The sequence below is a fragment of the Myxocyprinus asiaticus genome, chromosome 43 (assembly GCF_019703515.2).
Source record: "Myxocyprinus asiaticus isolate MX2 ecotype Aquarium Trade chromosome 43, UBuf_Myxa_2, whole genome shotgun sequence".
Taxonomy (NCBI): Eukaryota; Metazoa; Chordata; class Actinopteri; order Cypriniformes; family Catostomidae; genus Myxocyprinus; species Myxocyprinus asiaticus.
The window spans coordinates 13,857,435-13,881,566 of NC_059386.1; the positions used below are offsets into that span (position 1 = coordinate 13,857,435).

The window sequence follows — 24,132 nt, forward strand, 5'->3', positions numbered from 1 at the left end:
GATTTGTCCACAAAATATTTTGCTCGCTGACTGTTAAAGGAATATTCCGGACTAAATATAAGTTCAGCTCAACCGACAGAATTTGTGGCACAATGTTAATTACCACAAAAATAAATGTTGACTTGTCCTTTGTTTTTGTTTTTTTGCTTCTTTTTTTTTTAAGAAAACATCTGGGTTACAGTGAAGCACTTATAATGGAAGTGAATGCGGTCAATCTGTAAACATTATAATACTGTTTCAAAAATATAGCCACAAGACGTAAACAATATGCGTGTAAACATGTATAGTGTGTGAAAATTGCGTACTAACCTTTTCTGTGTACATTTACTTACAATTTTGCAACTTTGTTGCCATGACGATGTAACGTCGTTGACAAATAACTAGGTTTATCTTCATAAAACAGTATAGTCTGCTGCAAAAATGATGATTTTAACAGAATTAATGCAAGTGCTTTTATGAAATTATAAACTACATTTTTGCCTTTAAACTCTCCAAAAATTTGTCCCCATTCACTTTCACTGCTAGTGCCTCAGTGTAACCTTGATATTTACTGTTTTTAAAGAAAAGGAGGAATGAGTTGAAATTATTTTTTTGTGGTAATCAGTATTATGCCACAAATGCTGTCAGTTAAGCTTAACTTGTATTGAACCCGGAACATTCCTTAAATGGGGTCATGACATGAGGAATCAACTTTTCCTTGATCTTTTGGTATATAAGAGGTCACTGTACTATAAAACATACTGTACGTTTCAGAACTCAAAACGTCCTCTATTAAAGGGACGGCCATAACGACTCTTTTTGTCATGACCCCTTTAAGACAAGTCGGATTCAGAGCGCTATGTCCTTAATCCACATTCATTTTGTGTTTTCCCTGTAAGATAAAACCCTCTTGCCCCATTACGTAATCATTGTGCCTTTGTTATCAGATGCGCCGATCGTGTTTGCGTCATTTTAGCGCTGTTGGAAATTGCACTCCCCTCAACTGTTCTAAGATCAGGCACCAAACCCAGTTCTCACATTGAATAGCGTTCGGCCAAAGAACGTCCGTTCTGCGGTCAGGCTCTGGATCACGCGTGCGCGCTGGTCCGAATGAGCGCTCAGAGTGTTCGTGCAGTGCTGCTGACAGTCTAACGCAAACCGTCCTACAACAGAGCCACGATGTCTTGCGCTGATGCTCCAGCAGACAACAACAACGGGGAGCCTGGATTAAACGGTACGTACAGCCGGAGCGCCTGGTTGTATTGTCATCCGTCGAATCTGTTAGAGAAGCCTTCGACGTGACTGGTTTGGTGTTTTCTGTTACTTTTCACTGCTTTGCTTAATGTAAATTGCGCTTTTGTTAGTTCAAGTCAACATTTCTTTGCGATAGACATGGCTGAGGGAGGGGATTGCTGTAAGAGACGTGCGTCATGTTTACTGACGAGCATTCTGACCAATGGCGGTGGAGGATTTCTTATGAGGCGAGCCTTAAAAAGTGATTGACTTCTGCCTAAACCAATAGCGTGACAGGACGTTTTAAGGAGGCGGTCCAAAGGAGATGTCAACAAGGCGAGATCTCTAACTAGAGCAACTCGATAATGGAGATAGTGCAGATGTTCGAAATCCATTTTTCTTTGTTTCGTTAACATATATATATATATATATATATATAACTCATAAATGTGCTTCTCTGATGTGTGGAAGTTAACTGGCTCTAAAGAAGAGCTCGATGTTTTTTGTTGTTGTTTTTTTATGGTGACATGTGCCAGAGAATGTAATAGCTTTGTCTGAAACCTGCGAGCTTGACAACAAACTGGTCTAATGGTTGACAGAAATAATTTCCCTATGACTTTACAGACCACCATGTGATTCTACTCACCAACTAATACTTAATTCACTTAGTAGACCAAAATAATTTAAAGCTGCAAAAATACTCATTAGCATATGGAGACAGACCATAAACAATAATGAGATCAGTGCCATGTGGGTTTATCACAAATCCCTTAAATTGTCGAATTATTTGTTTGTGAACTAATTCAATCCAGCATCAATTCATACGTTTTGGGAGCCAGCATACAATTTTGGTAACAAGCGGAAATTCCTAAAGATGCACTAAAGTTACAGGAACCCAAAAACTCTTGTTAATATTCATGGTATGCCTCATAAAAAGCGAAAATCAGACTGCTACATCTTGCAATGTCTAAATATTAAGACCACGGGCTTTTTTGGGTAACATTGCATCAACAGTAAAGAACCAATCACTAATGAAATGCTGAGTTGTCTACGTGCGCACTGGCACCATTGCTAGTTACAGCTGTGACCCTATTTCAGGACGCCAGTGTATAAATTCAACTATGGTGAAGGCTTGGGTCATGAATATTAATTAAGTAACGTAACATTCAACCAGAAGGCCAAAATGATTGGCTGAAAAGCAGTCATTGGTACGTGAACGTAAAAGTCCATTCAGAGTGAACGCGTTCTTGCCTCTAAAAAAGTAGACGTAGGACAACGAAAATAACAGTACGCAAGCGTCTCGAGGCGCACTTTTAACAGTTGACGTTGTATTTAACCTGACACGGAGTCTAAAAGACGCGGCATTGCTGCGCCAGACGTTAAAAACAGATTTCACTCTAGCTAATGTTTACATAGGAACGCATTTGAAAAACAGTGCGGATGGATGCAGGCACGCGCTCGGTGTGAACCACCGTCATGCCGAATGCAAAGGCGTGGCTAATGAATATTGAATCTCTGAATATTAAATAAATAGGCTAAGGAATATGTTCTGGATAGAGCAGTACAGGAAAGTTTCAAAGCACCCTTAGCATAACATAGCTAATATTCATGAGCTAAGCCTCCACTACAGAGCGCAACAGTCTTATTCTGGAAGTAAATCCCATTCATGTTTTCCATAGGCGAATTGAGATGACTTATAAACTTTTAAAGACAGACCTACCATGAGCTCCGAGGTGGTTCATCGATGGTATATGCCTTAGTTGAAGCCATCAGTCATTGTTTAAAAAGTTTGTCAGTACGGAATTTCTGTTGAACAAATGCACTAACCATGATCCAGCAGAGAAAGATCCACCATTCAGAGAACCGCGGTCAACAAAGCCCACCAATTAAGTCTAGCAGCGTCCGTCCACTTCCATGACGCATTGTGAATGACACAATCAAGTCGGAGTCCCTACACCCTCAAATATATTGTTTCTATACTTGTAATTAAAAACCTAAAATCAATAGTTTGATATATTTTCATTGTTTTTTATTCAATAACGTAATTTGCAAATCTACATGGGGTCTTGTACCTTTGTCTTTTTGTATGATTTTGAAATACTTTTTTGCTTCAAATCAAAGTTTGTAATGTTGTGATTCAACTCAGAGCTGGCTATTTTGGTTCATGGCTTAGAACTCTTTTATGTAGGATTTTATGAAAAGCCAACAGAAAAAATGAATGGGGAAAAATACTGAGAAGGATATAGCTGCAGGCAGAGCTCCAAAAAGGGATGGGTGCTCCAAACTGCCTGCAAAGATATGGGGAGCCCCTAACCTAACCCTTCCCTAACCATAAGTGGAAGTGACGCCCCCTTTTGGAGTTGGCGCAACCCCCTTTTGGAGTAACCCTGCACCCTTCTGGAGTAACCCTACCCTCTTTTGGAGATCCCACCCCATTTGGAGATCTCCAGCCTGCAGTTATACCTACTTGAAAATCTTCCGAAACCCAGACGGCTGAAAAAGTGGGCAGGCATTGTTGCGCTCTACTGTAGGATTTGTAATTTCGAGATCAGGGTGTCTTTTTTTCTCCTTTTCTGGCAAAAGCGACAGTGGTCATGCCGTGTGGAAAGCGTCAGATAGGAGAGGGGAATTAGTAATGATATTTGAAACCATAAAGTATCAGTTTTTTTATGCAGCAGTATGTTTCATGTAAATTAGTTGACTGAGTCATGAGGATGAGTGGTGGTGGTTGCATCTAAATTAATCTGGAATGATGCAGTGAAAATGGGTTTTGCTTCTGACTAAGTCTCTGATTTGTTTTTTAATTATTATATGTAGCATTCAAGTTCATCTTTTAATTCATTAGGATACATTCTAATGCTGCATCATCAGCACCGCAACGCCATTATCTCAGAAAACTCCATTGGTTTTCTGCAAATTAGACTGACTTTGCCCGAAATAAATGCAGTTACGTGATGACCACAGCATTCATGTGCACTGGTGATAGAAATGAGTTAACTGGAGAAATTCTTTAGAGACGTGTGGTCATAAAGTGAAATGCCATCTTTTTCTTGGCCAAGCACTTTTGTTGTAAAAGATGGGCAAATTTGGACTCCGCGTTTGGCTTGCACTGTTTGTTTGGCAATTTGGATCAATCTGGCTGAGTACTAGACATGATGACTGCTACCTGGAGGACGTGTGAAGAAACTTTGCCCACAGTCAAAGTTCTAATAGGGTGAATCTCACAAAATCTGTTAACTACAGTACATGTCCAGGTCATATTTCACATAGTTCACAAGAAAATAAAGCCTATTTGAAGGCTCATTTAGATTTTTTTGCATCGTGACATTATATGCATGACAATTAATGATCCCTCCCCCATTCTGTTTAATGTGAAAAAAAGTATAATTGTAAAGTATTTATACATCATAGTAGTATTTGTTGCACTTCTGATTTTAATATGAATCATTGTTTTACAGTAATGAGTCTAATGACAATCATCATTGATAATAATGAGAATTACATACAAAACTCAAAAGTAAAACATCAGGACGCATTACAGTAATGAGAATTTAGTGAGGAAATGTGCTTTTTGTTATAAAATAATGTCACAATGCTTTATTTGTTTAACTTTTCATATGTTAGTGCAGATAGTGATCAACATCAATCATTTTGGAGCCATTTTGCTTCAGCATTTCATTAGTGAGCAAGGATAAGCTTATGTAATAAATCGCATTCTCAATCTGAACATCTGATCTTTTGATCTATGTTTATTTCCTGGTGACAGCCAACACAACTTGTTTCACCATTGGCCAGAATGTTCAGCTTGCCTGGTGTCACGATTACAATGTTTATGTTAGTGGGTTAAAGCAAAAGTCAGTAGACTGTAGCACTGTCCGGTTCCCTGTGCACTATACGGATTGCATAGACAGCATTTTAAGGCATCGTAGATGCTCTCCCAATGCAAAGGCTGTTCAAAAAAGGCTATTCCAATAATTATGCAGCCTTCCAAAATACTTTCTTTTGGCCATAGTCTAAGGCAGCATCACATGAATCCTTTATGGAGAAGGCCACATCATAATGCATTGCAATAAGCTAGGTAAAAATAAAAAAGGCCATCCAAGATGGCGGACAAGGCTTAAACATAAATTAGGTATAATTAATCCATACCGAAAAGTATTGATAAATAGTTAAAGATTTATTTTACACAATATTGTGTAGGCCTATGCTTTGCGCGTGTGTTTATTTGTATGTCTGTTAGAGTATCACATCATTAGCTTAGCAACATGCAAACACCAAACTCTATTGAAATCAGTTGAGTCTCCTCTCTCCTGTAAGTGAGGAATGCTGTTCGTATAGAGTTACTGCCTATGTAGAGTGTTCCATATTAGTCCGTTATGAGGTTACTGTTTAATTAGGATACTGCCTTAGGGGCCATTCACACAGAAAGCGTTCTTGTGTTTTAAAAAGCTAGACGGAGTGCAACGTAATAGAATAAAACGCAGGTGTCTTGAGACACGTTTTTTTCCTCGACATGGTGCTTGACAACTTGACAACCTGAGGCTCATGCGTGAGTTGCTGAAATAACAGCGAGATGCGGGACAGCGCAACAGTCAAAAACATTGCTGTAGTGCAAGTTTACATAGAAAAACAATTCAAAAACAGTTCAGACATATGCAGATGTGAGTGCTTGGCCATCGCAGTGCAGTCTGGTTGAAAATACAGTATATAACTTGTGTTCTTGCGTTACCGTGATGGTAAAAATCCTCAGGATTCAAGGGGGCAATACAGTTACCTTCAAAAGTCTTTACCATTCAATGTTTTTATTATACAGGTAAGATGCTCTAAATATATTGTCTTTAACTTACTTGCTAAGCAGTATTCTCTTCAAGCTGTTGCTCTGCCATTGCAGTAGTTGACTTGAAAGAGAAAACTTACTGTAGAAACGGACAAATAACACTAATGTTGGCAATATCGCCCCAATAGCGAGAATGCAACGTTTACTTGCTTTGGGTTATGTATTGCTGGTCTGACACATTTTAGAATGCAAGAGTGTGGAAATCGAGCTTGCGAAGCCAGAAGTGCCTGCGTTCATGTACTTGCGTAGAGTATACAGTATATGAGTATCGGCATTTAGAAGGCAGCTGCCTGTGTAGGCATTAGACAGCAAGGTCACTGCAATTTGAAACGGAGCTAAATGGAATATTAGAATTAAATGGAAATGTGTGTGCATGCCCATACCAAGTCAAAGCAGGACACATGTCACATGATCCACATGTTTACTTAACCTAAGGAAGTCATGTGCTCTGACTTTGGTCCTGCATTGTTTTCCTCTTTTCTTTTCTTTTTTTCCCTGGAAGTGGAAGTGGGGCTCTGGCTCGAGGCATTCAATTTATACTTAGCTGATCCTGGTTGGTCAGCACTGTGTGCGAGCGAACATAGCAAACACAGCAGACGGATGTAAACAGAAGATTCACTGTACAGTAACACAAGTGTTTCTGATGAGACAGCAAAGCAAATGTGGGTGAAAGAGGAACATGGAAAGCTTAGCTGTCCTCATGCCTAACTCATGGACAAAGGAGTCTATGTGTTTGTGTTTGTATTTGTGAAGTTGTCCGCTTCTGTGGAGTGTGTCCCTGCTTGTAGTCACGTAGAACATGGAGCGGTGAGGTCAGGTGTGAGTCATATATCATTGGGGTTGTAATGCGCTGAAGAGAGAGGCATTTAGTGCCCTTTCACCACCCAGTAAATAGAAGTTAAGCCAGGCCACCACAGACGTACAGGGAGATCCCTGTGTCTGCCTCAGTATGTCTCAATCTGCCTCAGTACCTTTTGGATACAATGTCGTTACCTGGCAATTTTCAACATATTTTCACAATAACTACACAATCCTGATGGATGAATCTTACATAAACATGTTAAGTTAACCCCAAAATCAAAAGAAACAAAAAAGTAGTATGAATTAAATTTTGCTTAAAAAATGCACACTGTTTTAGGACCATTATTTGCATTGTAACATTGTTTTAATGACATTTGTTAATGCAGTTAAGCATACTTTCACCAAAAATCCTGAAGACCAAAACATAATCCACGCAAGTGCGCATACGCAGACACTTTTAGATGCACAAGCTCGGTTTCTATGTGGTTGTCTTTAAAAAATCTGTCAGACTACAATTCATAACACAACGTAAGTATGCGTTGCATTCTCAATGTTGCCAGAAGGGGCGCTATGGTGAGATTAGTATGAATTTCCACTTCTGCAGTAAGTTTTCTCTTTCAAGTCAACTACTGGCATAGAGGAGCAACAGTTTAAAGAGAATATTGCTTAACAAGTAAGTTAAAGACAATATATGTATAGCAACTTACCTAATTAATAAACATCCAGTTTAATGGCACAGATATTTGAAGGTAAATCTATGGCCCACTGGAGTACTGAGCTTTGTTACGCAACAGTAAAGCAAGAGCACATGCGTTGGCCAAACTCTGGCATCTGCGTTTGTTTGTAAAGTATGTTTCTGGCCTTAATGCATAATGCATCTAGATGTTTAATTTTTTTTTTTTTTTTTTTTTGCAATTCCCATTATTCTCAAAGTTAAATCATAAGATTCTCTCTTAGATTCAAGATTTTTAGTGTATTAAAGTAAAAATAACAGTAATACACAGATTTTTTATTTATTTTTACTTAACCTCCTGAGACCTGAGTGGGATTGCTGTGTGCATTTTCCATTTCCCCTTTTTGATTTGTAGCTAGTAGCACTTAATAAACATAAAAATAATAATAATGATTTTAGAGCAAATAATTTCCCTAAAAATTGTTGGCAACATATGTGGACAGTGGGTCTAAATTGTGAAATTTTAAATAATACCAAGCTATAGAAAGTCAAATTGTTTTTTTTTTTTTTTTTCCAGGAATGTTGGTTATTCATTTTTTTAGATGTTGCAGACATTACATCAGAAATTAGCATAATTAATTCTGACTCAATGTAATGGCCAGCATCATCCAACCACTGCCAACCATGTTAAAATAAAATTATACATTATAAATTCAGAATCTATATACTGCCAAACATGTTGAGAGGCCCAAACATCATCTGCAGCCTGAAACTGAACTTTTGGTCTGATTTTAGGTTTGAATGCACTTAGCTGCATAGAAAGCTTTAGGATGCCCCATTGCTTCCTTGCTCCATATTTAGTGAATGACTTAACCTCCAGTGTGCTGTCTGTCTGCACTAATCCTAACTCCATATAAAGCCTCTGAAAGCCAAATTTTTCAGCTTTTGGATGAACCCATTTATTCTCAATGTGATTATGCACAGTAAATATAGGATTTCGAAGGAGCAAATGCACTAAAGTACAAATTTGTGTACATTGTGTTTAGCAGCGTGGCGTTTCACGATAAATCGCCCAAACTTTAAAAATGGCAAATCGGATGAAACTAGAGACTCTACTCTTTTGACTCAAACAGGTTTCAATGTAAAAACTTAATAAGGTTTCTTACCAGATGTAGTTTTGTTGGCGTTTCTCCCAAAGACAAACTCAGCTGTGATCAGCACCATGTTGTTTTGTCACATGAATCCGTACGTCGAAAGTTTTACCCTTTACTTACAGCACAGAGTCTCCTGAACTGAGATCAGTCGGTTTAAATAAATTGAAATTATGCATTGTGTATAGTGAGGCCAAAATACAACGTCCATGCATGTGTACACGGGGTCACACGAGGTTAAAGACCCCGTGAAATGTCCAGATTTTGGACATCTATGTTGAGCTTCGAGGACATCTATGTGCTAGTGTACTCCTAGATGTTGACAAAATTCACTTTAAATACTTTTTCTCTTTGGGAAAAATGGGCCAAAAATATTGATGACTGAAATATTAATTAATGGGGTTTACAAATATTTGCCCAATCAAATGCTCCTTAGAGTTAGAATGTCCCTCCCTCTAATACCACCTACCTACCAAATCATAGTTCACAGCTGTGATGTAAACTGAAGACTACTGTTTATTTTATAAAAAGAGACGAGCCCCTTCAAAATGTCCTGTCCAGACAATAGGAAATACATTTATACAGGAAAGAAAACTGTGCTTATCAAGCCATTTTGTTTTGTTAGATTCACCCTGGCAGTCCATAAAGATGTTTTCTTCTGAAAGTAACATATACAGTATTCGCCTGCCTGTGTGTCATTGTTCTGATTGTTTTATGATATCTGTTTAGGATCATGGGTGGAGCTGGAGATGAACAGAAACTCTGCATCGTTCGCTTCGTCCACCACCTCTGTGCTTCCTCCTGTAGCCCAGGTCGTAGAGGAGGATGATGGAATGGTGGGAGGGCTAGAACATGTTCCCTCATCGTCCTCAATCCACAATGGAGACATGGAGAAAATACTGCTAGATGCCCAGCACGAGTCCAGCCGCAGTAACTCCTCTTGCGACAGGTAGACGACAACCTTATTTATTTGTCACCAATTCATTAAAGGCATAGTTCACCCAAATTTTTTTCTTTTGTCATCATTTACATAATCGCCCTCATGCTGTTCCAAATTCGTATGACTTTCTTTTTTCAGTGGAACACAAAAGGATTTTTGGACAAAAGTTGCTGTTTCCCACATAACAAAAGAAGGCAGTGACCAGGGGCTGTTAATAAAAAAAAAGCACAATGAAAGTAGTTCATACACTATATATCAAGTCTTCTCAAGCCATATGATAGCTTTGTGTTACTCGCTCCGCCATAGCCCTCAAATCTAAAATGGGTTACGAGACATATGAGAGCTAATGGTGTCTGATGTCACTGACGTCAAACCTGATGTGACACGCCAAATTTGAAAAAGCATGAGCACAAAATACATTTGAGAGCTACACTGAAGGACAAACAATATATGGGTGAGTAAATTATGACAGAATTTTTAGGGGGAACTATGCCTTCAAGCTTTTGGCACAATAGCCTTCATGTTGCACTTATGTTGTTACATATTACACATGTATATATATATCTATCAAATGTCACATGACTTCCCAGCCTAAGTTATATAGACCTCACAGATAGATAGGGAGTAGTGCTATAAACATACTAAATTACACATCCACATTATCACATTGATTATGGCTCATGCTGATAGGATACCGTCATAGTAACTCTTATCTCACTCAAATTCAATGAGTCATAAGATTCATTGTGTTTACAGTTAGATAATACTGTTTCTCTCTTATGTACACAAGCTACAATGGCCCAAAAGTATTTGGACACTTTAGCCACACTTAAAAATGTATGTATCATTGCATTAGATGGCAAAATATCCATCAAAGTGGCATTTATTTTAAAGAAAGCTAGCATAAGCACACTTTTCAAGCAAAGTAAGAAAGAAGACTGTTGGGTATAAAAAAAAATAAAACATTAGATATACTGTTTAAAATTAAGACAGTATTTTTAAGATATGGCTGTCAAAGTTATTAGAACATGATGTCCATTGTTAATGTTCTGGACTACACCTGTGGTTACTCTGTAGAGACATTTATATTTTTTTATATAATGAAACTACTGTTCATTTCATTAATTTTTAAGTGTGGCTTAAGTATCCAAAGACTTTTGGGGCCTTTGTTTGCCTCTAATCTTTCCCACGTTAATATAAAGAGCAAATTCGATTATGAAGTAATTAGGGTTGTGCATAAGTAATCTACTAATCGAGTAATTGTTCTGCACCAGCTAGTCGACTATTAAAAACACTACTTGAATATCGCAAATTGATTTTCCTTTGCGCATTTCCCTGCCGTGGAGAATGCTGAATTATCCAGTACTTTCCATCTGGATCTCTCACCAAATCTCACAGTCACCCTACGTTTCCACTGGTGGATGGTGAGCGAAGCGAAGCAGGCGTTTTCAGTTCATTTCATTGGAAGCCGAGCGCCACCCTCGTGAGGTGGATTCTCATTGGAATTAATTAAAAACACCTGCTTCGCTTCACTTACCACACACCAGTGGACCTGTATGGTTACAGTTGAGTCCACTGGTGGGTGCTGTGGATATGTGTCATCAAGGTGTTGCATGAGAGAAGACAAGATGGTGTCTTCGTGTGCTTTTAAGCAAAGCCAAGTGTGGCAATACTTGTAATATTTTGATTCTAATTGAATTCTACTCTATTGGTGTTTGGTTTTTGTTTGAGTCATACTGTACATACCAACGGACAAGGATCTGTTTTTATGGTGTTAAAAAAATGCAAAGTGGTACGAGAAACTCGGAAGCTTATTAGACCAGTAAGTGCGTTAAATATCTGAACATGGGCAGAGTGCATTTTATAAAAAGCCAACTTTCATCAATTGTTATTCTGAAAAATAACGTGAAGTTATTAGTACGGTCATTTTAACACGTTAATTCACGTGTAATTAATTATATAAAAAATAACGCTTTAAAAAAATGAACGCAATTAATCATGTCCCGACCATAATAAGGAATATTCATACCAATGGAGCAACTTCTTGAAGTACCACCTGTTTTCTCCAGGGGGCAGTAAGCAAAAACTCCGACTGTATAGGAAACATGCAGAACAAACCATCTCACCGACAGCAGACAGAACAAGATAAGAACAGGTTCTTGCACTCAAACACAGCTTGATGGAGCACAAATCTGAATGCTGGGATCTCAAGATGTGTTTTTCTAAGTTTAGGTAACTACGGTTAACTTGACACAGCCACCTAAAAACGATATGTTTACGATGCGATGCAACCAAAGTGAGATGTTCCAAAAGCATCCATCTGACACAGGTGTACATCCATGCGTCCATAGAAAAGCCCTCATAATAGTAATATGGACATAAACATATTGGATTCTATTTAATCATATATTGAATTATTGTTATTTGAGAGGCTTTCTCAGCAAATATTTACATATGTGATTAATTAATCGGCATACCATGTAATTAATTTGATAAAAAAAATTAATTGATTAACAGCCCTAGTTATATTATAAATTATAATGTTTTTATAGTAAACCTTTTACGTAGTTTATATACGTGCATTACCCTAATGCCGTCAGTATTGGTTTTTATGTAAGCTCCAGGTAAATACAAATCTTTTTTACTGTTATTTTTAAATCTTTATTATTATTATTATTATTATTATTATTAATGCATATTGTTCATTTAATTTTTTCCCCAAAAGGAAAGCATAGCTTGTTGAAGTAAGCTTATGCTGAAACCGTTTTTGGTAACATTTGTAAATACAACCAAATGTAAATTTCACGTACGTGTCATACTTGATATTTTTAACTGACATTATAATTTACGAGTTATCAATTATTTTTTGTTGGTTAGAGAAATAGACAAAAAAATTATTTGAAAATGCCCATCCCTAGAACTAATTTGATTTGCAGTGAAATTATGCTGTGTGTGTGTGTGTGCTTACTGTACATAGGGAAATATTTATATTTTTGTCTGACTTTGCATACTTCTAGCGTTATATCCGGTTCTTGAGAAATACTGCAAAACCTGTCTTACCACAGTAAGGTTTAGTAACTTGTCATTGCACTATATCAATGTAATTGTTGTTTAACTCTCTCCCACAGCCCTCCTCGACCCCACAGTCCTCAGGATGATGGACAGATCATTTTTGACGTGGACACGAGGAGAGACAGTCAGGTTTGTGTGTGGATCATGAAATAATTTATGGGAGGCTTGGGAAGCTCAGCAAGTAAAGATGCTGACAGCCACACCTGGAGTCGCGAGTTCGAATCCAGGGTGTGCTGAGTGACTCCATTCAGGCTTCCTAAGCAACCAATTGGCTCGGTTGCTAGGGTGGGTAGAGTGGTTAACCTCCTCGTGGTTGCTATAATGTGGTTCTCACTCTCGGTGGGGCACGTGGTGAATTGTGCATGGATGCCACGGAGAATAGCGTGAAGCCTCCACACATGCTAGGTCTCTGCGGTAACGTGCTCAACAAGCCACATGATAAGATGCACGGATTGACAGATGCTGAGGCAACTGAGATTCATCCTCTGCCACCCGGATTGAGGCGAGTCACTACGCCACCACGAGGACCTAGAGCGCATTCGGAATTGGGCATACCAGATTGGGGAGAAAAGGGGAGAAAAAAATAAAAATAATAATAATAATAATAATTTATTGATGTTCTGGCGTATATTCATGACCTGGTTTGTTTGCATATGTGTGCTGGTGTGTTCATGTCCACTCAGGAGGACGTCATGGAGAAGATGAGAGATGATGACATTTTAATGAAGGATTCAGACTGGGTGGCAGACTGGTCAAGTAGACCAGAGAATATTCCACCTAAGTAAGAACTAATGAGGACAAGCATGCAGATATTCACACAAGCTATGATCAAGTAAATGATGATGATGTTATGGATTTATCTGTCCTGCAGGGAGTTCCACTTCCGGCACCCGCGGCGTTCAGTGACACTCAGCATGAGGAAGACAGGAGCGATGAAGAAAGGAGGCATCTTCTCTGCTGAGTTTCTCAAAGTGTTCATCCCCTCACTGCTCCTGTCCCACATCCTGGTCTTGGGTCTAGGGTACATTCACCTAAAACAAGCACAATCACACATGTCTGGTTCTTTCATTTCCATATTTCCATTTACAGTAGGGTGCTCAGCTTAAATCTGCTATCCTGCAAAGTTGGAGTAACTCTACAGGGTCTCTGGTGATTTTTAAAATAATTGGTGTTTTTAAACACTGTTTGTGGATCTCTGTTTTGTCCAGCAGAGGGATATCTTAGGCCATATTCAGAAAGTCACACAGAGCCAGACTTTTCACAATGAGCATTAAGTCTGGTTCACTTTGCAGTTTATTCTGACTGGAAACTGCCCACTTATACAGGAAGAGGCCCTCTGTCGACACATTAAACGACTAACCACAACCTTTGTTTTAGGAGCGAGTAAATTTGAAATTGATGATACCACAATATTATGCTGGCTTGCAAATAAGTAGTAATTTATTCAAAATAGTAATGCAGCAGTCTTCGCAAACAGTTGTAAAGACCACCAAAGAAATGTGTGTAAAGGAAAATGTGTGTAAACTATTTGGTCGGAATTTCCGTCCTTCCAATAGTACTGATTATTTCACAGATATACTGTAACTCTGCATACAAAGAGGCATATACAGAGTGAATCCCAATCGAAAGGGAGCATTCCTATGCACTCTGAAATGCATAAATGAATCACGCAGACGTGGCACACAGGATCACAGGATTATAAATGGTGAAATTAAAGAAACATTCCGGGATCATTACAAGTTAACCTCAATCAACATCATTTGTGGCATAATGTTGATAACCACAATTTTGACTTGTCCCTTGTTTATATATATATAAACAAAAAGCAAAAAGTGAGGCACATACAATGGAAGTGAATGGGGCCAAATCATAAACATTAAAATACTCACTGTTTCAAAGGTATAGCCACAAGACGTTAACAATATTCATGTTAAGGGAATGTTCCGGGTTCAATAAAAGATAAGCTCAATCAATAGCATTTGTGGCATAATGTTGATTACCAGGAAATTTTATTCCGACTCATTCCTCCTTTGCTTTAAAAAATCAAAAATCGAAGTTCCAGTGTGGCAATTACAATGGAAGTGAATTAAAGGTCTCCACGGGCTTTAAAATGAAACTCAAACCCGACCCTACCAGGCCCGAACGATACCGTCAGATTTTAAGCCCGAACCCGACCAGAACCCTAAATTGCTTACTATCTAATTTCTTCTCCTAGCAAGTACTGTTTCAATAGACTGTATTTTATTTAAGCATATAGGCAACATTCGAAACAGTATTGAAACAGCAAACATACAGTTTTAACAAGGCACAGCAGCCCCTCAGTACACTAGAGCAGAAGGGGAAAAAAGCATTGCCTTACCATTTATTTGCTGAAACTTCACTTGGTGCAGAACAATCTGGAATAATATGAAACACTGCAACAGTCCCCTCTATGCAGCCTGAATTTGTTTACAATGTTGAATCTTTGTGACACCTGTGCTAAAAACAATCTTGATGCAGTGCAAAGAATGAAACATGCGTTTTTGACAATTTGAAGTTCTTTTTAAATTGACATGGTGTTTAAATATGCCGGTCTTGCATGAGACACAATGCAAATGTCAAAGACATTTTTCCAGCATGTGTTTAAGCAATGGGAAAACAGAACAGATACGCACAAAAAACACGTTCGTGTGAACGGCCCCTAACTCATCCGTTCATGCGTGTCTGTGAGTGAGAGCGCGAAACAAGTTCGGTAAGCCTGTTTATTTTTTCATTAATTACAAACCCGAACCCGAAGTCCTACTTGAAAAACTGACCCAAACCCGAAATCCATTGGGTTCTTGGGTCCCATCGGGTCTGGGTCGGGTTGCAGACCTCTAAAGTGAATGGGGGCCAAATTTTTTATGTTAAAATACTCACTTTTTCAAAAGTATAACCACAAGACATGAAGGAGGTGTGTAAACATGATTTTAGTGTGATAAAATCACTTAAAAAAAAACCTTTTCTGTATAAAGTTATAGCCAATTTTACAACTTCATTACCATGACGATGTAATGTCAACAAACCCTAAAATGACTGTAAAATTTACAATTTAAACAACTTTACAGCACAAATAATAAACAAGTTTTAACAGAAGAATTAATGTAAAATTATAAGCTTCTCATTTTTGCCTTTAAACTCTCCAAAAATTGGCCCCATTCACTTCCATTGTGCCTCACTGTAACCTCGATTTTTGCTTTTTTGAAAGAAAAGGAGGAACGAGTCAAAATACATTTTTGTGGTAATCAGCATTATGCCACAAAAGCTGTCGATTTAGCTTAACTTGTATTGAACCCGGAACATTCCTTTAACATGATTTTAGTGTGATAAAATTGCTTACAATCCTTTTCTGTGTAAAGTTATATCCAGTTTTACAACTTTGTTGCCATGACCACTTAAATCCTAAAAGAAAATGTAAACAATTTTCCAGCTCAAATAATACACAAGTTTTAAAGGGGTCATGAAATGCTCTTTATATATATATATATATATATATATAGTTTTATTATCTTACCTGAGGTCCCCTGATAATGTTATTAAAGTTACACATGGCCCTCTGTCTGAAAAGCTCATTTTTAAAAATAAATGCCCCTCTTTAAACTTCAACGGAATTGCACAATGTTATGATTGGCTAACATCATGCAGCTCCTCAAATACAGCCATATTTGAAACTCAATCAGCAGAAAATGAATAAGCACCATATAAATCTAAATTTCAGGGTTTACACATTACGCACATCCAACACATTGCATCCGAATACATTAAACTGTTCATCTCAAGCACAACTGTTAACACTCACACCGTCTACACTGGACGCGAGAATCGTCATGTCAAAACCAATAGAACCTATTATAATCAATGATGCTGTCTAACATGGAAGTGTCTGTTGCGTGATGCTGACAGAAAACCGGCGTCCTGCTCCATTTTGTGCTGCACGTGCTGGCTACTACTGCCAACGACACAAATAAATGGTTTCGAATGTCTGGATTGACACGTTGTGCTCGGTGTAGGGTGTCAGCACCATAAACTATCAAACTGTCATGACATTCCTTTGCAGAGTTGTAACTTGACACCATGTCTTTTAAAAGTGGCCTGAGATACATGACAACGGTCAAAGATGTCTGTCTAGTGCATGTTTATATTAAAAAATAATTCAAAATAGTCTGGATGGGTCCCCTTTGGTGTTCAAGAATAGTTAGGCCATAGTAGGCCTGTCTGTCCTGATCTCTCTCTTATTTGATGCACCAGTGGGCGGGGCCACGGGTGCAATAATGCAAAATAGGAGTTAATGTTTTTCACTGTAAAAGCGGTCATTAATTATTTAGCCCCCTATGATATAGGGAAGTCGCGGGAGTAGAGAACGAGGCATTTTTGCAGCTTGGTTTCAATTATTGTTTTTATTGCATTTGGGATTAAGTTTCAAGTTCTGATATTTATAGTATGTTTTTATGTTAGAATGACCTCTTATATGTCAAAATATCACAGAAAATTTGATTCCCCATCACATGACCCCTTTAACAGAAGAATTAATGTGTGCTTTTATAAAATTATAAGCTTCACATTTCTGCCTTTAAACCCTCCAGAAATTGGCCCCATTCACTTCCATTGTAAGTGCCTCACTGTAACCTTTTTAAAGAAAACGAGAGACGAGTCAAAATAATTTTTTGTGGTAATCGGCATTATGCCACAAATGCTTTCGATTGAGCTTAACTTGTATTGAACCCGGAATATTTCTTTAATTCTTAAGGTTCCATCGCATGTACCCTTCACTAACGGCCTTGTGGATGAGCCGATTGAGTTGCTCACTTTCGGATGGCGTCCTCTTTCCGCAGTGCCCTTGAAGGGTGCAAAATTGCAGTTTTGAATTTGCCCACAATGTTTAGGGATATCTCATTTATTTGCTACTAACCACCTCAAACGAAACCCTTAAATATCTTTCAAAGATTTGATGCCATGAATCTCACAAACATCAACAAATCCAGCAACTAGTTCATCCTCTCAAGCTTATCCTCAAAAGCACGACTTCTTTCTTAGTAGACTGCTAAAAACCTCTGCCAGAAATTACGTTGAAGCCAGACAGTCAGGTTGGTCTTACCGACTTTTGGAAAGCTCTTGCCATTTCAGTGAGCAATATGCATCAGACGGCTCCATCTGAGGCTGAGGCTAATACTCAGCTGCCTAAACCACTAGTTGACTGCCACCTGCTTAAACATTCCTGCATATAATCGCACACACCTAACAATGTTCATATTGCACCACCAGGACAGTTCACACACCCCCGATGAGCATGTAGCTTGGCAACAATGTAATATTTAACATATGACTTCTTATTTCTCTCCCTCTATCTCTAATACAGGGTCTACATTGGGAAAAGACTGACTACTCCTGCAAGCTCCATTTGAACACAATTCCGATGAAGTGCCTCAGGCATGGTCCAGGTGGATTAGGGAGAAGTTTGTAGTTTGTACAAAGAATGATCCCTGCTGCCCCTTTCTTCTCCTTTTACTCTTTCCCTCCCATACCCTTTTCTATTTCCTTCCCTTTTTGGTGTTTCTTTTACATGGCCTTTCCACAATGGGAAGTGACATTTGCACATTGTAGATTAACAGAGAAGTTTACTTCTCTCCATTTCAGGCCTTTTAACTACATATTTTTTATTTGCGGTATCCATTTTTTCTGTTTATTTTCACAAAAGTGAATGTTGTAACACCCCCTTAGCTCTTCATAGGTATAGCATTTAAGTTTGGAAGTGTTTGAGGGCAGTGTGTTAAACCAAACCTACATGCTAGTTCAGCACTAGCCTGATCTGTGATCTGTCTGTGCCCTTTTGGGTCTGATCATATGGCCCAAAAGTGGGCCACACACATAATGACAAAGTAATAAAGGATCCCACTAATTTGAACTCTTTTATAATGGGATAAACCAAAATATATTGACTTATTGAAGACATATGGGCATGCCTGGGTGGTAGCTAAGAGTTTATTTTTTTCTACAAATGCTTTCCTTTTAGTTCTTTTATTTACGTTTTGGTAGAAATGTTAGAATGATTGAGTTGATTGTGTTTTTGGAAAGACAGGGCTCTCTGTAGACCCCATCCACATCCTGTCATGTTGGAAAATGGCAAAAACAATAGCTTGTTAATAAGATGAAATATAATATATGTATTTCACTGTACCAGATGCAATTCTATACAAAGTTTTGCATAATCATTTACATACCTTTGACAGTACACAGAGAAAGTACTTGGTACAAGGAAATGTCTGATACATAAATTAATGTTTGAAAAATTTAATCTCATATACATATAGCCTGCCATAATCCATTTAGTCAGATGGGACTGATGGATCCCTGTATGAAAAAAATATTATTTTATTTAAATTATTTCTGTGCTTGTTTCTCTGTGTTTGTTCTAATTTTGTTTGCCTCTTGTTTCCTTTAAATACATATCAGGACCTAGTGATTTCATAACTAGGTATGTCTGGCAGTAAAGGGGCCGTTCAGACCGAACGAGTTCTTGTGCTAAAAAAGATAAAGCGCAACGAATAGAACAGAATGCAGTACTTTTTAAATTGACAAGGCGTCTAAAAAATATGGCGCTCCTGAGTGTGGCGCTAAAAAAAAAAAAAAAAAAAAAAAAAACGGTCAAAGACGTCCGTCTAGCGAACTAAAAAAAAACTATTGAAAAGCAGAGCAGACGGACACAAAAATAAATTCAGGCAACCTGCTTGTGTCTTTTGCTGTGTCAAACATTTTGTTACACCATCTATCTCATACATATTTATAGCATTTTCATGCGCTTAGCTTGAGGAGCTTGTCTTGAAATGGAAGAGGTACAGCAGCGCCATCTTTGGTTTTTGACGGGAATGTCAAAGTCTCTCCAATGGGCTGTACTGCAGTTTATAGTGTTTCTGGATCGTTCTGGAACATTGAAAAAACACATTTCAAAGAACATTCAGTAGACAAAAAAACTCTAGACAACACGAGTTGAAGAGTTGAGTATTGAAGAGATAAGGTAAATCTATCCCTCACAGCCTCTTTGTCATCCCCATTAAAAATCAAAGATGGCGCTACCGTGAATAAGGTTTATTTGCACCACAGTATAACAAATGACCCGGTGTGATATGCTCCACCTAGCAGAAGAATTTATCTTAAAGGAATAGTTGCAAATCATCATTTACTCACCCTCATGTCGTTCCAAACGCGAATTTACTGAACGCAAAATGAGACATTTTGAAGAATGTTCTTGCTGCTCTTTAACATTGGAAATGAATGGTGACAATTTATAGAGCAGTACAACTAGTCCATATGATTTGTGTTCTATATTCCAAGTCTTCTGAAGCCATACAATATTTTTATTTATTTTTTGTCATTTTTTGCTTAAAACTTTGGTGTGTGAAGATGCGTCATGCCAGGTTTGAATGAAGCATGAATGAGATTTAAGAGCTACGGCTTAAATTTTGGTCTGTTCCTCACAAAAAGCTTTCAAATGGCTTTAGAAGACTCGAAATAAAGTACACTAGTCATATGGACTGCTTTTTATTTATTTTTTTTATTTTTTTGGAGCCTTTAAAGCCCCTGCTCACTATAGGCTTTCATTGTGTAAAAAAAAAAAAAACACACACACACACACACACATACAGTCTAGTCTAGTCACGCACATTTAGTTAACACTAACACTCCAGCACCACAGGTGACAATGTACTAAACCAATGGACATGAACATCCAAATGCTTATTTTTGGGAACAGGATTTTGTTTTGCTATAACCCTGAACAGAATTGTACTTAAGTCTATTAGTGTTTTTTTGTCAAGACATTTTAAGTGTTTTTTTTTTTGGATGTGTGCACACATTTCTTTTGGTCTTCATCTAAATCTATGAAGGATTTGCCTCTCCTCAAACACAACTGCCAAAAACCAACTGAGAGGTCATCTCTTATAAACTTTGTGCCTCTGCTCCTTAATTATGTTTGATACTTTATGATGTCATTGTTTACGAAAGCTCATTTGTCTGTGTTCTGTGCCAGACTTTATTTTATTTGCACCACCTTCTCTGTAAATACAACATTTTGAAGGTTTCTCCTATGCATTACAACTAAGTTTAACTTTAATTCTTTAATAACCAAGGCAAACTAGTGTAGAGAACACAGAAGAGAAGGCACAGGATAGCTGTTAATAAACAAAGATATATTAAATGAGGTTTTAGTTTTTTTTGATTGTTAATTGAAGTTGGAAAGAAGTGAATAAACCACATTTGTGGAGACTTTCTTCAGACTGTTACCACGTTTTATTGATTTGACAGATTTTTCCCCCCTGCTAGACAATGACAAAGTTTTCAAATTAAAATGTAAAAAAACAAACTGCATTTCAGAGTTTTGTTTCTAATGTTTTATTTGCTTATACATTATGTTGCAATCACTTTAAGTTGTCTCATTTTTTTGCTTCAAGGCATGTATGTTTTATTCATGTTTTAAAATTACCACACAAGATATCCTATACTTTTCTTTAGTAACCTAATTTTTGCAATGAATAATCCTGGAATTTGTAAACCTTTCTCTTAAATTCTCTCCACCTTTTACTTGGTGCATTATTGCTAGGGCAAGCATCAATATTAATTAAAATTAACTAAGTGTTACACTTTTGCACATAACTCTTATAGACTTGCATTGAAAGAATGACCCAAATCACCTCTTTTTACTTGGACCAGTACCTAACACCCTTGCAACCACATAGCTTTGTGCTTACAACCACTCAAAACAGGGATAGACATACAGTCTCTTCAATGTGTTGTACAGTTGTTTAAAGTGTTTTTGAATGGTTCCACTAATGAAACATTGAAAACATATTTCCAAGAAATTTCAGTAGGCAAAAAACTCTAGACAACACTAGTTTTGGAAAATTAGATGTGATCTAGGAGATTTTTGATAGCTTTATACAGTACATTTCAGAAATCAAAGATGGTGCAACTGTGAATAAGGTCTATAAACTTATTCAAAGCAGTTAACTATCTCCACAGCACACCATGGCATCAGCATAGCGCTCTCAAGCACATGCCTGGGAATTTGGCCTGGGGTCAGTTCTCCATCACTCACATCAGCTCACACACTGAGCCTGTTTATACTTCTTTGAGATGATTATTTTGGAGCCGGAAGGGAGCAGAGTCTGAGCCTGGGCTTTTGGGGTGATGTCTTGTCCTTGCATTAACCATTAGTGTAGATCTTTAGTCATGTTGCACACAGCTCTGTGTCTATGCTTGCCTTAGCAAAACCTGCAAACTCACACAGCAGATGGGATTTAATCGTTAGTCCCTGCTATGATCTCACTACATTCATTAGTGTTGGCACATGTTCTCTTGAGATGTCAGTTAAATGACGCATGTTTCTTTTTATCACTTGTACATGTCAAGGTCATGCCTCCATCCAAATGGTGTTTTAAACCCCTGATTTTCAATGTGGTCTCAGATTTTGGACCCAACTGTATTTGTGCTGTTGTGTTGTTTCACTCTATGAGATACAGTAATATGGAATTTTTGCAGCCTCTTGCCTAAGTCCCTCAAAGGTCAATCACTGAGAATTAATCGAGCACCACAGTGCCAATTATGACAGTCTTCTGGAAGATGTGAAGGGTTAGGTTATGGTTAGTGTTAAAGGAAGAGTTCACCCAAAACTGAAAATTCTCTTATCATTTACTCACCCTCATGCCATCCTAGATGTGTAAAACTTTTTTTCTTCTGCAGAATGCAGAAACAAATATTTTTAGAAGAATATCTCGGCTCTGTAGGTCCATACAATGCAAGTGAATGGTGGCCAGAAATTTGAAGCTCCAAAAAGCACATAACGGCAGCATAAAAGTAATCCATAAAACTCCAGTGATTTAATCCATGTCTTCTGAAGCAGTCTAATCAATTTTGGGTGAGAACAGACTGAAATATAACTCCTTTTTCACTATAAATCTTGTCATTGCAGTCTCTAGGCACAATCATGATTCCTAGCACCATCTAGTGCTCTGTGCATGTGTCAAGCACCAGGAAGTGTAATCGAGCTTGAAATCATGAGACTGCTGATGTCAAAATTTATAGTGAAAAAGGAGGTTTTTTTTTGGTCTGTTCTCATCCAAAACTGATTGGATCACTTCAGAAGACATGGATTAAACCACTTCAGTCTTATGGATTACTTTTATGCTGCATTTATGTGCTTTTCTGAGCTTCAAAGATTTGGTCCCCATTCACTTGCATTGTATGGACCAACAGAGCTGAAATATTCCTCTAAAAAGTTTCATTTGATTTCAGCAGAAGAAAGAAAGCCATACACATCTGGGATGGCATGAGGGTGACGTGATGAGAGATTTTTCAGTTTTGGGTGAACTAACCCTTTAAAATCTTTTGAAATACTTCATTCGTCTGTGGGATTGGTTTTAGAACAGTGCAGAAAATATGAACAGAAACCTATACCATTGAATCCATCTCAACCATTGATTTTGGGTGAAATATTTTACTAATTCTTGTACCGTATTCTCAGAGGCTTCTACATACATTTATCCACAGCTAAGTGGCTAAAAACCCAATTTACCAACACTAAAAGGGCTAAATTGCCTTTGAGAGTTCGCCTGGTTTTAATTTCATTAAAATTAATCAGTTTAAATGGACAGAAGAGCTAAGCTGGCTTCCTAAAGTATGACTCAGCTGCTCTCTAGTGGCAGAGGTGGGAAATGAAGGGTGTGCCTCATTCTGAGTAAAGACTAGAAAGAAGGTGTGGATGGATGATGAATGAGTGGCATCAGTATTCAGAAATATTGTGGTATCTGTTCATGCATGCATTCGCCTACACCTATAAATCTAAGTGTCACTGTTTGGCTCTGTCTGGTTCATTAGATCATGAGCACTGTGGTGCAGAAACCAAATTAGATGAGTCAGCAACAGGGGCGTTTCTAGACCATTTTGACTGGGGGAGCCAGGGTGGGGGCTGGTGTGCTTATAGGGAGGCAACTGTATTATACCTTAAATGTCCCCTGTACACATATAGAACATAATTTGCTGTTTTAATATGACTGACTCTGCAATGGCTGAAATCTGCAGCGCTTTTTCATGTTTATGAGTGCACAGCAACAATTCAAAATTATCAGTCATTTTTTAGATTTGTATGCATGATTTCAACTATATGCATATTTAAGTGGTAGTTCAGAAGCATCCACATTGTGAATCTTAATGCCCATATATTGACATGTTGCTTGAACTGTGATTAATTGCATTCTATATTGTTTTGTATTTCTATGGACACTAATCAGCTTCCTATTTAATGACAATTCTAACACCAGATGAGCTTTGTGTGTAAATTATGGCGTTTTAAATAAACAAGAATATATATAGCCTTAGCATTAAAGATAATTAATTGAAAATAAGAGGCATGAAATTGGACTTCACTTTGAGTGGCAAC

At 37.8% G+C, this 24,132-nt stretch overlaps 1 protein-coding gene across 1 annotated transcript; it reads left to right on the forward strand.

The window, feature by feature from the left end:
- Window positions 1-975: 975 nt before the first annotated feature.
- On the forward strand, window positions 976-21,065 carry bnip3lb (BCL2 interacting protein 3 like b). Its single transcript, XM_051685157.1, has 6 exons — window positions 976-1,213; window positions 9,404-9,623; window positions 12,743-12,815; window positions 13,370-13,467; window positions 13,558-13,707; window positions 18,061-21,065. The coding sequence occupies exons 1-6, from the start codon at window positions 1,159-1,161 to the stop codon at window positions 18,104-18,106; spliced, it is 642 nt and encodes a 213-aa protein (XP_051541117.1). The 5' UTR covers window positions 976-1,158; the 3' UTR covers window positions 18,107-21,065.
- Window positions 21,066-24,132: the final 3,067 nt, after the last annotated feature.

Excerpts from the sequence above, each read along its gene's own strand:
- bnip3lb (XM_051685157.1), top strand. The coding sequence starts at position 1,159 with ATGTCTTGCGCTGATGCTCCAGCAGACAACAACAACGGGGAGCCTGGA. Across the intron at positions 13,468-13,557 it reads CCAGAGAATATTCCACCTAA|GGAGTTCCACTTCCGGCACC; the intron begins GTAAGAACTAAT and ends TCTGTCCTGCAG. Across the intron at positions 13,708-18,060 it reads ATCCTGGTCTTGGGTCTAGG|GGTCTACATTGGGAAAAGAC; the intron begins GTACATTCACCT and ends TCTCTAATACAG.